This window comes from Vicugna pacos, chromosome 21 (assembly GCF_048564905.1).
Source record: "Vicugna pacos chromosome 21, VicPac4, whole genome shotgun sequence".
Classification (NCBI taxonomy): domain Eukaryota; kingdom Metazoa; phylum Chordata; class Mammalia; order Artiodactyla; family Camelidae; genus Vicugna; species Vicugna pacos.
In genome coordinates, this window is record NC_133007.1 from 24,083,544 (window position 1) to 24,099,321 (window position 15,778).

General features: G+C 46.1%; 1 protein-coding gene across 3 annotated transcripts; it reads left to right on the plus strand.

The window, feature by feature from the left end:
- Nucleotides 1-744: 744 nt before the first annotated feature.
- ETV3 (ETS variant transcription factor 3) lies at nucleotides 745-14,297 on the plus strand. Of its 3 annotated transcripts, none has more exons than XM_072946324.1 (5): nucleotides 745-989; nucleotides 2,917-2,975; nucleotides 4,041-4,278; nucleotides 5,531-5,646; nucleotides 9,562-14,297. In XM_072946324.1, exons 2-5 carry the CDS (start codon nucleotides 2,930-2,932, stop codon nucleotides 10,695-10,697), a joined length of 1,536 nt encoding a protein of 511 aa, XP_072802425.1. In that variant the 5' UTR covers nucleotides 745-989; nucleotides 2,917-2,929; the 3' UTR covers nucleotides 10,698-14,297. The 3 variants fall into 3 exon arrangements, with proteins under 3 accessions (XP_072802425.1, XP_072802426.1, XP_006214644.3); XM_072946325.1 differs by having other exon boundaries at nucleotides 750-989; nucleotides 2,920-2,975; XM_006214582.4 differs by lacking the exon at nucleotides 745-989 and having other exon boundaries at nucleotides 2,897-2,975.
- Nucleotides 14,298-15,778: the final 1,481 nt, after the last annotated feature.

Consider the following 15,778-nt stretch of genomic DNA (forward strand, 5'->3'; position numbering starts at 1 on the left):
TTTACTAATCCTCACTCCTTTTTTTTCTCCCTTTGGAGTGAAACCAGGGCTGGACACTGCTCAGACATATGGGGCTAGGGATGGAGATAGTTCACTGCTTCAGATTCTTTGCCATTAGCGAACCTTAAAGGAAGAACAAAAAATGCTGTGGGCAAGATGTTTGTAATTGCTTGAGCAGGAACAAAAGAGAGAAGAAAAAGGAAAGGGAGATGTATTTGAACGACTTAGGGTGAAGCTGCTCAGATCTGACGAATGAAGACTAAATGCAGAGGAATGGAGACCAGCACGGAAACGTCACACTTCCCTTACTGGGGGTAAATGCCAAAGCACGGCGCCTCAGAAAAAGCCTCGCGGCTTCTTTCGTAAGTATCTGAAAAGGCCCTTTCTTGGAGGGTAGGGAACTCCGTCAGAGGTCAGCGGGTGTCTTCCCATTGTGCGGGCTCTCCTCTCCGGGCGGTCGCAGGGCCCTTTTAAGGAGATACGAGGGGGGCCCGCTGTCAGCGGGCCGGGGGAGGCTTCAAGCCGGCGCCGGGTCCCTTCCCGGGGGGGTGTGCGAGGTGCGAGGCCCCCTCCCGCGACAGGTGGGGGCCCCCGGGGCAGCGTCTGCGCGCACCGGCCCGGCGCCCCCTCGCGCCGCGTCACCCTCGAGGTCCCGCCGACCCCCGGCCTCTCGCCGCGCCGCCCGCCGCGAGCGTGCGTAACGTGCCCCCGCAGCATGACGCACGGCGGCGCCCGGGCTGCGCGGCGGGGGCGGAGTGCGGGCGGAAGTCGGCGTCTGCGGAAAGGAGAAAGGAAAGGGAGACGCGGCTGGGTGCGGCGCGGCGCGGCTGGGAGACCGGCGGCAGGGCGCCGCCTCCTCCCCCGCCCTCTCCGCTGAGGATGGAAGTGACGAAAGCAGCCGAGGAGGTCACTTCCTGCTGGGGTGGATGAGGAGGAGCCGGAGACGCCGCGGAGGAGACCGGACCGAACGCGGACCGTGCCGGGGAGAGGTGAGTCCCGGCCTCGGCGCCCGGGCCCTCCGGGCTGACCCCCTGGCCGCGGCGGGGACAGCGTCCCTGCAGTCTGGGCCGCCCGGCGAGCCACGTACCAACCCGGCCGGGCCTCACCCAGCGCGGGGGGGCGGGGGAGTGAGGGGGCCCGGTGGCAGAGGGGCGACCGGGACCCGAGCAGCGTTCGTGCGGTGGCTCCGTGGAGCCTCAGGGCCACGGGGCGGGGGAGGCCCGGCCTGGAGGCAGATGGAAGGAGGCTCCGGAGGCTGCGGGAGCCGGGGCCGGGAGCTGCAGCGGGGATTCACGGCTCTAGACTCTGCAAGCCTCACTTTTTGGGGAGTGGTCGCGGTCCGAGGGAGAGCCAGGGACCTGCTGGGTTTTGCAGAGTTAAGATGAGTGGCCCTACTTGGACGGAGTGAATTTGTGAAAGACATGGAGAGGCGCCTCCAGGCTGCCGGGAGGGAGGCCTTTATGGGTGAAATCGAGGAGTTGAGGTGTCAGAGTTTCCTGGGCAAGTCATTGTTGCAGCGGTGTTTGGACTCCCGAGCCGTGGTGGTTGAAGGGCATTCCCGTGGCAGGATAAAGACGTAGCGATCCGACAGAGCAATCTGGGAGCTAGCGTCCTGGGCAGCTTCCTGGAGCCGTGGGGAAATTACTGTTTTTCCTCCCTCATTGTCAAGTAGATGGAAGCAGCCGGGAGAGGAAACTCCTGCTTCAGCTCTGGGGCTTTTTTATTGTATATCTTATGTATGTAACTGTGTCTGTGTTTGTATTTGTTTTCTCTTTCCTTTGGGGTGTTATCTCATCCTCATTCCCTGGTAGCTTCATAGACCAAAACTTGCTGGTCATCTTGATGTGTATAGTGAGAAAAAAAATTCAAAGGATCTAGAGGAATCCTAGGTTAGATGAAATTTCAAGATTAGGAATTTGTACCCACCCCACCCTGGGGTCACTAAGGCACCTACATTCCCGCCAGACTCCTCCTGATGTTGGTACTTAGGGCCTGTCATTCACCCTGGGGACTTGCCTGGGTGAGGGTAGATCTGCCTTCTCCTGCCTGCATCTCTCTTTGGCAATTTTACCCTTCCCTCTTTTTTGCTAAAGGATTCGCTGATACAAGGCTGCTTGCTGCTAGGAACAGGAAATTTATTGAGGAACTGTAAACTGTATGGAATGAATTCAGATCATAGCAAGACTCCCTCCACTTGTTGAACAGAAAGTTCTCAGAAATGCCCACTTTTTCCCCTTCCTATTGAACAGAGAAAATGTTTAAAAACAAAAAGTGGGGTGTCTGTGTTTCTCGTATAGGGTAACTGTACGTATAGTGTGTTTACTTCCTGTATCCCAGGGTGTTTTTCAAGGAGGAAGGGGCAGTTTCTGAGTGGCAGGAGTTTTCCTTTTCCCATCTCACATAATTCAGGAAAGTAAATCAAAATCAGATGTTTGTTCTTGAGTGGCAATCAGATGGATTTGGGTTTTTTTTTTTTTTTCCTCTGTCTTCTTTAAACTGGTACATCTGGATGAACTCAGGCTTGTGTATCTTGGCATCTGGGCCTGTCTAGTAATACAAGACAAACTGTTTGACATGTTTTGGCTGCCTTTTTGGACCCGTTTTACCTTACCCTTCTCTTTACACTTGAAGGGCTGGTCAGGAGGAAGAAAGCAAGTATTAAAGACAGTGTTTACAATTTGTGGTTTAAAGTCAGGTGAGAGATAATTATGGCCTTTGAAGCTGATGACCTGAGGACCATCATTTGATGACTTGGGGATGAGCAGTTTGGAGGTGACATGTTTGAAAGAAAAGAGAGTTACATAAGGAGGGAAAGACAGAGAAAAGGAAGTTTGGGAAAAGGCTGTGCCAGAAAACCTTGGGAGGATAATGAATAAATAGCACCTTAAAGTAATTGATGTGGCTTGTATCTCTCAGCAGGAGGGTGAAAATGAAAGCAGGCTGTAGCATCGTGGAAAAGCCAGAAGGAGGTGGAGGTGAGCAGAAGTTAATCATCTCTGATGTACCTGGAATGTTCCTCATTGGTTCCTTTCTTTCCACTTGGGCTCTGTTCACAAATGGCACACTGTGACTGACAGCCTCTTGACTGGGTGGATACTGCTAGGACAGTTGTAGGTTTGTTTCCTGTCGATGTATATTAACCTGTCTGGTCACCACATCCTTATCCCAACTTTAGTGTCTCTTTCCTGTTAGAGACACAATTCCAGCCTTGGGGGTAATGTTACTGAGTCCAACAACAGACCAGTAAAATGAGGGACGATTTGTTGGGGCAAGAAATAGTGGCTTTATTCGGAAAGCCAGCAGACCAAGAAGATGGCGGACTGGTGTCCCAAAGAACCATCTTCCCTGAGTTAGAATTCAGGCTTCTTTTATACTAAAAGGGAAGGGAGTATAGTCAAACATTTCCTGGTTCCTCTCAGCCTCTGAAAGGGATGTGTTCATTTCTTCCTTCCTGCAGTCATTCCTAGGTAGGCCTGGTCAGGATGTTTCCTGTGAGCTAAACAAAGGTATTTTAGCTTAACACTCATTATCTGGGAGATGGGATTCCCAGCAATGGGCTATTATATCTAATTTAAGCTTATAGGCAATATCCCTTTAGTGATTAACTTGTATCAAAAGCAATAGAATACAAAGGTTTAAGTAAAAGAAACAGATCCAATATGGAGTTAGATTTGTTCTTCCCTGTTACAGTAAGGTTGTATTTTCTTAAAACATTATCTTGCCTGTTTGTTCCCTTAGGAAATGTCATGTCCTCATAGAAAGTGGGCGTGAGATTTAGTACAGTCTGAAAGGGTGAGCAATTAGGACACCTGGGTGCTGCTACCCAGCTCTTATCAGATTTAATGATTGCTACAAGGAAAGGTAACTTCTCTCTGCTTTCCTCTCCCTTGTTGTGGTTAGCCCCTGCTGACCAAAAGGGTGTTTGTGGCATGTTTGCACAGTGCTCTAGAGAGTTTGAGCACTGGAATGTGAAGTTGGGGATACTGGTATTTATGTACCTAGCTCCTGACTACCTTGATCTTACCCTTTTCATATTAAAGGGTATCAGTTTCCTGACTGGGCCTATAAAACAGAGTCGTCCCCGGGCTCCCGGCAGATCCAGCTGTGGCACTTCATCCTGGAGCTGCTGCAGAAGGAGGAGTTCCGCCATGTCATCGCCTGGCAGCAGGGAGAGTACGGGGAATTTGTCATCAAGGATCCAGATGAGGTGGCCCGCCTCTGGGGCCGCAGGAAGTGCAAACCACAGATGAATTATGACAAGCTGAGCCGGGCCCTCAGGTGAGGGAAAGAATCCTCAAATCCTTTGTGTTAACAGATTGGAAGGAGACTAAGTAGTTTGGTGAATGTCAGATAAAAAGGTATCGGATGGTAAGAGACTGTACTAGTGAGTAATGTGTAGCTTTAAAGTGGGAGTAAAAGAGCTGTTGAATCCGAGTAGCATGGACACAGGAGGAGAAAAGGCGTATCTTTGGTTCTGTGTAGGGGGGAACTCCAGCGTGGCCAGCACTGGGTCCTGACAGACAGCTGATCCTGCTCCGTAGTGGGTGAGAATGTATGGTGAAACATGGATTGGAGCTCATTTATAATCCAGAAGATTAGTTGAGGCTTCCTTGTTGGAAGTCTATTGGAGTTTCTCTTCTTTAGCCTCTCCTGGAAGAAGCTAGAGAAAGAGTGAGGCGGGCCCACAGCAGGAGCTCGCGCTGGCCGGCACTGCCCCAGCTGCTGAGGGAGCGCGCCAGCGAGCTCCGCCAGCTGTCCGTCCGCGGGTGGGTCTGGCGCGTCTGCAGATTGACCACTGTAACTCTTCTCGTGTTCTCTTTTCTCCTGGTCCATCGTTATATTTCATAAGCCTTCAGTCCTTCGGGGCCTGGAGGCAGTGTATAACCTGTGCCACTGAGTAGAGTCAAGGCTCAGGGTTCTAGGTACATTGAAGTTCCCCTGCCTTTCTTCATCCTTAATGACCCTGAATGTAAAATCTATGCAGCAGTGTTGTTGGAGCCTCTCACATCCTTTTGAAAGTGATGTAGGCCAAGCTGACAAGCTGTTTTCCAGATCAAGGTATACCATTGTTTGACCTGCCTCCATGGAACAGTTCTGCATTCCTTTGTCTATGCCTTGAGCGTAGGCCTCCAGACTAACCACATCAGATCTCCCAAGAGGTTTGTCTGCCCCTACGAGGGCAAGGCAGAAACAGAAACTCAGCAGTGACATACAGCGGAACAGGAAGGAAATGGACTAAAGAATTGAAACCACAGAGAGAGGGAGAAGAAAGGTGGCTGGGGTTAGGATAGGTGTTCAGGATCTTAAAGCAAGATTGTCTTTGTAAAGGTCTATAGAAGGACTAGAATTTAGTTGAAAATTGAATGGGAAGTAAGCTCTAAGGGCTCCCAGCTCTAACCTGAGAGTAAGGCTGCAAAAGAATGACAGTAAGGGTTGCATGTAATACTGAGGGCAAAAATTATTGATCATGGTGGTTACAAAAATTGTCAGTAGCTGGAAGATAAATTGACCTGCATTCCTGTTTTTACAGATATTATTACAACAAGAGGATCCTTCACAAAACAAAAGGGAAAAGGTTCACTTACAAATTTAACTTCAGCAAGCTGGTGATGCCCAACTACCCCTTCATCAACATTCGGTCCAGTGGTAAGATGCAAACACTCTTGGTGGGGAATGAATTTGGGGTTGAAAAAGAATTTTAAAAACCCAAGTCTAAGACCTGTCATTTTTAAGGGGTATTGAGAATCACCAAAGTATGTGACCCCCCCCGGATTCCCTCTGCATTCTTGCTCAGATTTCCTCATTCATCTCGTACAGGAAGTGATAGACTCTGCAGCATCAAGATAGATTTGGTTTGTTTATTTAGTTCCCTTTTCTGCATGTTATTTGTCATCTCCTGGATATCATTATACTGTTGTCTTTGGGAATGGTGTTCCATAGGTTTATGTTGATCCTTAAGTTCAGGACTCAAAGAGTTTTAACACCCTTCCCAGTGGCTCTTTCATAGACAAGAACCAGTTTCTACAAACACTTCCGATTTTCTATGAAACAGCCAAGCTCACCCTTATCAAGTGAATATCATCAAAACCACAGCATCCTTGATCACAGAAAAGGGGCGGTTCATATGTTTGCAGTGGAAAGCAGTGTCTTTGATCTGCACCAACAGCTACTCAGAGAACAGGACTCTGGGATCACTTGACCTTCTCTCCTCTCAAGTGCAGCAAGGCTTCCCCTCTAGGCTCTCCACAGGACAGCTTTCCATCACAGCTCCTCGCAGAGGTTTTAGGTCTGTCTCTCTGGGATTGCAGAAGGCTGTCTCTGATAAGAGCGTTTGTTTGTGTTAAGATGCAAATCAGACTCCTGCCCAAGAAAACAGATTGTATTTAACTAGTTTCTGCCCAGTCCATGACTGCTCTGTCTTTGTGGCATTGTATGGTAAGGCAAAGAAATCTGATTGTGATTCTACAGTATTACAAGTTCTCAGAGAGAAGTTAGAAGAAACTGAAGAATTAGAGCAGGGGTGTGGCTGAGAGAATATAGTGCTGAGATCCACTGCAGATATGTAATTACTACACACAACAAGTTGGGGCAGTTTTAGCTTGATGCTGCTATCATTACAGTTCCATCTCTCCTGTAACCACTCCCTCCTGTCCCTGGGGCATGCATTTAAAAAAAAGTGGTATTGGAATGCATCTCTCTAATTACAACCTGTTTTCTTTCCTTGTGCCTGAGGGAGAGGCATTAGGAAATCAAACCTGTTCTAGCCACTGGAATCTTGTTTCCTCTATTTTTCACTCTTGTCCCCTCCCTATGTACGTACCTTAGAGGAATTTGGACTCCAGCTGGGTATACCTCAGTATGTTGGTCTTGTTCTTCTGTCTTGGATCCATATTTTTTCGGTCAGAAACCCACAAGTCCAGCCACTTGGACAACCTGGAATGGGGCATCCTCAGCCCTTGGGAGTAGTGTGCTTTTCCAGGGCAAGGAAATCTGGACCCTTACTGTCTGAAGACTCTGGCCTGGAAAACCCACAGTGGTAGTCTAGCACCATCTTTCTGCCTAAAGGCAGTTGAACCAACCTTGATCCTTAACAGGATCAACATTGTTGCTCAGCGTGGATCCTAATCAAAAAATCATGGAGAAAGCAAAACAGTCTCCATTTCTTTTAGGCACACTGCTTGGTTTTTACATCCTGGACACAGATAACCCCAAAGAACTAGAGTCATTTGTTCATAGAGAACTTTTACCCAGATAGACCAGATGTTGTTTCAGGTTAACTTCTGTGATGACAAAGGACTATAACATTTATTGAACATCTACTTAATGGAGGTACTTTTGTCTAGAGTTTTTGTGAATTATCTCTTGCAGCTCTCCCCGCCCAGTAAAGTATACATCTCAATATCCATGTTTTACAAATGATAAAATTAAGGATGGCTGCAAAGTCAAAAATTGATCACTGAGCTTTGAATGGTTATCTGTTGAACACTTTCCTAGGAAACAATTCCTGAGAGATTGAGCTGTTGAAATCTTGCTCTTTTTTTTGATAGATCATACATTTTTCCCCTGGATTGGGATTCATTCATTTGTTCAACAGATAATGTGTTAAGCCCTAAAGACAGAAAAAAAAAAAGATTATGGAGGGGTTCTTTCCTCCAAGGAACTTAAAATTTAGCAGGAGAGATAAGATACACAAGATTTAATACAATTTAGAATACAATGTGCAACGTGATAAGTGTTCTAAGAAGAAGAGCTGTGTGGATTTAGATCCTGGAGGCCAGAGAGATCATGTCTAGATAGTGGGTTGATACAGTTGGGCTATTTTAAACTGTGTGTTTTTAAAAATAGAAGCAATATGTGCTGATTGTAATGTATCCAAATAATCCAGAAGTTTACAAAGTAAAAACTGAAGTGCATGTTCTCTGTTCTCTTTTCCCCACAGTCCTGCTCACTGTTAACAGTTTAGGGTAGAGTACTTAACATTTGGATAGTTTTGAAAGTACTTCTACATCCAGTGTCTCATTTTTATCATTAAAGGGCATCCTATGAGATACATTTTTTAACATATTTTTTAATACTGTACTTACATAAGTAACATTGGAAAGATATGGAAGACACTAGTGATGAAGATGCTTACCTGTCAGGGTGTGGGGGCAGGGCAAACCAGTTCAAGGACGGACTTGAGACCTCTCACTTCTTGCCTCCCTGTCACTCTAGTTTATTTAATATTCATCTTTATTTTAGAAAACTGCAGAAAAATTGGGGAAAAAATAACAGCAAACCATATATCCTTTGTCTAGATTGACTAATCAGTAACGTTTGCTTTATCTCTATTTACATATACTCTTAAATCTTTTGAGATTAAGTTGCGAATATCATAACACTTCACCCCTGTGTACTTCAGTATGTATCTCCCAGGTACACAGACATTATCCGTCTTTAATTGCAATAATATTACCCAGGAAGTTTAACATTGCTCTAATGCTGTTATCTAATATATGGTTCATATTTAAATGGTATCTGCCTTTTAAAGTTTTGATTTTTAAGCCATGAGTGTTATCTAATTAAAAGTTACTTGTGCAAATACTTACATACAATTTGCTCTATACTGGTACTAGTCTAAGGACTTGACAAATATTAACTCTTGTAGTTTTCATAACATAAAGATTGGTCCTGCTGTTATCCATGTTTCAGGTAAGGAAACTGAGGCACAGAAAGGTAAGTGAGTTATCCAGAGTAACACAGCTGTTAAGTGGCAGGGCCAAGGTTTGAACCTAGGCAAGGGCCTTATTTCCATTTGCCAAAGGAGTTCAAAAACCAGTTGGTTGCTTGCACCAAGCTGCAGGGTAGAAGGTGCTAGAACTAAGATTTAAACCCAAAATCTCCAGCACTAAAGATTTCATAGTGGGTCTACGAAGATGGTCTTTATTCAAAGCAGTGTTATTCGTACTTTTTTAAGGAGCAAACTTAGTATTTTGTAACCTTGTTTTTCTTAAAATATGATCTTATTCATGTCCACATGTAGGCACAGGATTTGGGGTCTTAATGCACTGTTTACATACACATCATTTCCAGTTTTGTTTGTTGGTTTTGTTTCTTTGCATGCTTTATAGATCAGGCCAAAGTTGTGAAAATAACAAAAGACTGCGAAGCTGAGAATTAAAGCAGGTGATGTATACACAGTAGTTAGAGTTGCAGAGGAGAAGGCTCTTCTACCATTTATTCGTTATTGAGCCCCTGCTAATTATTAAGCCCTGAACTGCTCAAAATCTACTTACAAATGATAGGAAGTCCCTGCCTTAGCAGGATTTATGTTTTAGAGTACAGATAAACAAGAAAATGATATTTTACATAGTAATGAGTACTGTGAAGACAAAGGGAGTAAGAGGCTGGAGAAAGGTGGCAACTAAATTGAGCAGAGGAAGTTGAGGAGACAGGCAGCCCAGCTGGAATGTTGGTTTCCTGTTGCTCGTCCACATCTTGTACTTACGTAGCATAAGTAAGACTGCTGATAATGAATGACCAGACCTCTAAAGTGGCCTTTTGTCTCTTCCACCGTCACAGGTGTGGTTCCCCAGAGTGCGCCACCAGTGCCAACAGCTTCTTCCCGGTTCCATTTCCCACCTTTGGACACCCATTCTCCAACGAGTGATGTGCAGCCAGGGCGCTTCTCTGCCAGCTCGCTGGCTGCCTCTGGCCAGGAGTCAAGCAATGGCACCGATAGAAAGGTGGAGCTTTCCGAGCTGGAGGATGGCTCAGCCGCTGACTGGCGCCGGGGCGTGGATCTCATGTCCTCCCGGAATGCCGTCGGTGGAGGGATTGGCCATCAGAAACGCAAGCCTGACATCATGCTTCCTCTCTTCACTAGGCCAGGGATGTACCCTGACCCACATAGTCCCTTCACCGTCTCTCCGCTCCCTGGCCGTGGAGGCGTCCTTAATGTCCCCATTTCACCAGCCCTCTCCCTGACTCCCACCATCTTCTCCTACAGCCCATCGCCAGGCCTGAGCCCCTTCACCAGCAGCAGCTGCTTCTCCTTCAACCCTGAGGAAATGAAACACTACCTTCATTCTCAAGCCTGTTCTGTGTTCAACTACCATCTGAGTCCGCGGACATTTCCTCGCTACCCAGGGCTCATGGTTCCGCCGCTGCAGTGCCAAATGCATCCTGAGGAGTCCACCCAGTTTTCCATCAAGCTACAGCCCCCGCCCGTTGGGCGGAAGAACCGGGAGAGGGTAGAGAGCAGCGAGGAAGCAGCACCGGTCACTGCTCCCACTTTGGCTCCTGTGCCCCCGAGGATTAAGGTGGAGCCAGCCTCTGAAAAGGATCCTGAGCGTCTCAGGAAGGCAGCACGCGAGGAGGAGGGGCGCTCTCAGGAGGAGGGCGCTGTGCCAGGCAGGACCACAGAAGAGGAAAAAGGCACCGTCTTTGCCCGCCCAGCAGCGCCACCTGTCTGGCCCTCCGTACCTGTTAGCACCCCAGGTGAAGAACCCCTAGACGTGACTGAAGACAGTGAGGACAGACCTGGCAAAGAGCCCAGTGCACCTGAGAAGAAAGAAGATGCCCTGATGCCCCCCAAGCTCCGGTTGAAGCGGCGCTGGAATGATGACCCAGAAGCCCGGGAGCTGAGTAAGAATGGCAAGTTCCTCTGGAGTGGGTCAGGACCCCGGGGCTTGGCAGCGGCCGCTGCTGACGCTTAGAACTGGAAGTGAATCGGGAGCTGTTTATACTATAATCAAACACACACGTGTATTTATGTAGCAAGATTTCAGGGTGGGGGGTGGGGAGGGAATTAGACTGGTTTGATCATTCTAGGGGCATAGACTTGTATTTTTATGTTTTGGGGATAGGATGGGATGTCTTCTGTTGTAAATTAGGTGGGATGTGAACACTTTTTTTTCCTGGTGAGTAGGACACGGAAAGGGTATTGAACTGAGAGGAGAAAGCGCCTCTGTTCCCTGTTGAGGCTCACACTTTCTGACAAACTCCCAGAGGGCCAAGATGCTGTTTGGTCCCGTGATAGTTCAGGTTCCAGACGTCTTTCTTTCCTATTGTATTTATGTATGGAAAGCCATTAATGAATTTATTTTGCTCTGCAAGATACACATAAAAGGGGAGGGGGCGTGGTGGGTAGGTTGAGCAGTGAGAGACTATTAAGTATTTTGCCTGAAATGTTTCTTTATAATTATTTCAGGGGAGGAATAAGATAAATCTCAGTCTTACTGGGGCAGGGGGATGTTCAGATGTTGCTCTTTTTCTTTTTTCCTTTGCCGTCGTTGTTTGGTTTTTGTTTTGTTTTGTTTTGTTTTTCCTTTTCATAAAATGTTTTCAGGAAACATGAAATGTACTGCCAGCTAGAGTGGGGCTGGGAGAGCACAGGCGCCGGGCCGCCGCGGCGTGGTTGGGACAGGAAGCCCTGCTGTGAATTTCTTGGACTTTTCACCTACTTCACCTATTAAGAAGCCATGAGGAGTTGTAAACTCTTGTTCAGGGAAGAAAGAAGAGGGCAGGAGGAAGTAGCCCAATGCCTTTAAAGACAAAAACACAGAAATGATCTTCACTTTTCCTTTTCCATCGTGGGTTTGGGGAGCCAAACCAAAGTGTGACGGTGAGCGAGTTCACTGAGAGACGTGACAGAGTTGAAGATGTCTTTCCGTTGTGTCTGGTTCCCTTATCGTTTTCTTAAGTCAAGCCTTAACAATGAACATACTTCAGCGTGATACGGGTCTGTCAACCACACCTGTAAAAGGGCACGGACAACTTTTCAGATAATCCAGGAATGTCGGAAAATGGTTAAATTTTAAGCTGGTATTGAATCATCCCCCCTTGATGTTACTGGGGTGAGGAGTAAAAAAAAAAAAAAAAAGGCAGGATTGTTGGGAGTTAAGGGCAAATGATACCTGGAAGTGCAGAAGGTAGCTGGGGGTACAAGTGGATGTTTATTGAGACTGAAGGAAGAGATGGACAGGAGACAGCCAGACAGATGCCAAGAGGCCTGGTAGGAGTGAAAGTGCGTGTCTGTCCTGCTGCGGTGTTGCCATTCTTGCCGTGTCCCTTCCCCTAGATTGTTCTGGTTCTCATGATCAATTGACCGTCCTACATGAGACTCCAGGAATTGTTTCTTCATGGGAAATTCTCTTCCATCAACTTCAAAGGAATGGGGAAATATGGATCTTATATGACTCTAAAGGGGCCTGGACTGGGAGCAGAGAGAAAGAAGCCACAGCCAACTGTGTGTGTGTACATGGAAGTACACAGTGTACAGAAGTACCGAGCTGTGGCTCAGACCTGCAGGGCAGCAGGGAGAGAGGTAACTCAATGTCTGATAAGGGCAAGGAGTGGGCACAGGGATGCTGTCTAAGAACTGGAGAAATCCCTGACTCCATCTTAGCCTAAGTGAACTCCATATGCTATAAGCATTTGAGAATTGTCTTTTAATGGTGGGGGTGGGATCCTTTTTAAACTGGAGTGCATGCATGAGAGAAGGGCTCAGGAAAGGTTAGAGCAGGTGAGTGAGTCATTGGATGGCTTAAGATGACTTGAGTCCATCCTGCTATTTTTTGGCAACTGTCCTCCCCCTTGTTTGATTTAAATTCCATGAGTGACTAGTCTTTTCCTGGGAAAGGGATTGGGAGAGTGGTCCCTAACAACTCAGGCTTTGGTCAGACTGCCTTTGGTTGGCTGTGTTATTGTCGGTTTCTTTCTCTGTACCTCGACTTACCTCGAATCAGAAAGCAAACCCGGGCATGTGGAAGAGGTATCTCTGCTTGGCATTGCCCAATCTAACCAGGGAGGCTGGCTGCCCACCCTCTCTGTCCACTGGAGGAGAGGGCCGGCAGGGGTCAGTATGAACTCAGGAATAGAAACATGAGGCCTTTTAAAATAAGAGGGAGAAAAATCTGTGATGCATACCTGTAACCCCCTAGAACCCAAGTGCCAGAATTAATTCCTAGATGCTGCTTCTGTGTGAACAAAGTCACTGCTTTTACACTTGAAAAGACACACTCAGAAAATGTTCAACTCCATGAAAAATGTTTTTGGCTTTAAGAAATCATTTGGTGTTTTAACTGTTTCCTTTGATTGCCATTCCATCAGTAAATTGTTGACTGATTTGCACTGCACACTGGGGCTGGGGTTGGGAGAGGCCTATACAGAGCCGATCTTGGGGTTGCCCAGGAAATGGACCAGGGAATGTGAAGGTCATTGGTATTTCTTGGGGTAAATGTGTGGGAGGTAGTTCTCCCCCCAGCCCACTCTGGGCAGCACCTGTCACCAGCCTGGCACAAAGCCAGGCCTTTCTCTTCTGTGAGCATCTCATCACTGTCCAACAGCAGTTGGAAAATGGTGGACAACACCAGACCTATTTTCCCTCCCCATTTTTTCCAACTTTTGCTGTGCCAAATGTTTAAAACTTTGCAAATACAAATCTTAAAATTTTATTAATCAAGAACTTGTTCGTGAACTTGTTTGCTTTTTTGACAATAAAGGAGAAAATAGTAGAAATCTCTTAAAGGGCATCCAGTCTTGCTGAGTTTTTTTTTGTTTGGTTGTTAATTTTTAAGAAAGACTAGGAGTGAAATATAAACAATTCACTGAGTCCCTTCAAATCCGTTTTCAAGCTGCACTGCATTAAACCCAGCTCGCTAACTAATACACAGGGAATTACTGCACCCTAGTCCTCCATGGGCCAAGAAACCTTCAGAAGCATTAAAAGAAAAAAAAAAACTAAGTATATCACTTCTCACCAAGTGGGTAGTCAGTCGGCTGTTTGTCCCTTGTTTTTTATTTATTCCATAATTATGTTTGTGTTAGTTGCTTTGTAAACAGTAATGGAACATACTTTTTAATTTTGTTTAAAAGAAAAAGAACTGATCGAATCTTTCAACAACTGTTCCATTTTTTTGTTTCTTTTGGGGGAAAAAAAGTTATCAGTTAATTTGTTTTGAAATATTTAGGCATCTTTGAGTTATAAAATTGTGATGCAGGGATTTGTGAGAATTCACATGTGAAAGGTGACTTTCTCAAGTTATCCGCTTAAGCAGAATAAAGTGTGTATATGTACATAAAATGTAAGTAATCTTAACTCCATTGTGCAGTGCCTTTTAGATGTCCCGCTTTCTATAAAGTCTTGAAATTTTTGCATATATATTATATATATGATGTAATGTTATAGAAATATATGTATAATATACATATTTTTTCCAGGGGTATCTGATAGCTCTGTATTTTGTTATGGAAGTTGAAAGAAAAAAAGTATTTTACCTCAAATTAAAGTTAAATAAAAAAATACTTTTAAGTAATGTTTGCAGAATGTTGGTTTTGTTGATACACTAACCCTAGGCGGTCGTGCCAGAGAATTTGCTTCATCCACGCTGGCTCACCACTCCCACGCTTCTTATTCCTGTTGCACAGGGACCAACATGGTGAGGGCAGGTCCCTAAACAGTTTTGGAGACTGTCAATTTTGTCGCTAGTTAAAGGACAGCTGAAGCCAGGGACACAAGCTGGGAAATCTCTACCTCAAGACTGATACAAGGATTCATTAAGGGTACATGGCAAAGCCGGGCATGGACACAACAGGCCACACTCTGTATGACTCCCTTTATATGAAATGTTCAGAATAGGCAAATCCATGGAGACAACAAAGTTGAGTGGTTGCTATGGAGAGTGACTGCTAATGGGTCACGTTTCCTTTTGGCGTGATGGAAATGGAATTAGTGGTGATACAGTAATTCGAATATAATAAAAACCACTGAATAACAAACACGCTGAAAGGGTGAGTTTTATGGTACGTGAGTAATATCCCAGTAAAGGTAGTCATGTTGATGGTGTTCTGTTTCTAAGTACGCGGCAAGCCAGTGCTAGGGAAACCTGTGTTTCTGTAGAGGACAAGAAGCCAAAGGAGTAGGAGGAGAGCTTATAACCCACCCTTAGAGAAACGGTGCCAGACTCAGGAATCTCATTTTACTCTTGAGATAGGTAAAGTGATCTAAAGATCCCAACAATGTTGAATCACATCCAGGTGTTAAATTTGACTTCTACAAAAGGATCCTGTGACTTCGGGAAGGCTGGAATGGAGGAGAGGTAAGGCTTAAGAGGCAAACTAGGACGGATTATGAAGAATCTTAGGAGATGCCTAGAGTTTACATTCTATTCTGCTAGCAATGGCCATCCCGGTACTTTGCAAAAGAGTTTGGGCTAGGCCAAAGAGGAGCATGAAGGCCAGCCTGTCAAATTAACATCTCTTCTCAAGAAGACTATATTAACTCATTTAGATGGGGAAAAGTGAAGTGACAGAGGCTGACTTGATTGGCTCCCTTAAAGAATAGGCTTGGATGCGGACCCTCCTGCTAGGAGAGCCTCCTCCTGCTTTCCCTTCCTCAGGCTCCTGAAAGCACAGTGAGGCTTGTTAGGAATGAAACCGGATATAGTTTTTAAGACCAGGATCCCAGGCCATCTGGTTCTGCCACCCTATGTCGACCATTCAATGCATGGTGATTTTTCAAATTTTGAGCAAAGAGCAGTGAGTGATGGTGAGCAGGGGGAAAGAAGTGAGGAAAGAGATGGCGCTTCATAGGTGAGAACACTCTGCAGGGGAGGGGGGCGGGGGTAAGTGTCAGAACCTGTCAAGATGAGTGAGTAGGGAATAAAGCCTTCAGGGGCTCCCTATTGTCTCCCTGTTCACAGTCCTTAGTTTAGTTTAGAAGGCCCTTCATAATTCGGCTCGCTTTTACCCTTCCAGCCTCATCCTTAACCACACACGTGCGCACACAGTCTCCCAT

Coding starts and splice junctions, on each gene's coding strand:
- ETV3 (XM_006214582.4), top strand. CDS start 2,897: ATGTGGCTTGTATCTCTCAGCAGGAGGGTGAAAATGAAAGCAGGCTGT. Junction 4,279..5,530: donor AAGCTGAGCCGGGCCCTCAG/GTGAGGGAAAGA, acceptor CTGTTTTTACAG/ATATTATTACAACAAGAGGA. Junction 5,647..9,561: donor CATCAACATTCGGTCCAGTG/GTAAGATGCAAA, acceptor CCACCGTCACAG/GTGTGGTTCCCCAGAGTGCG.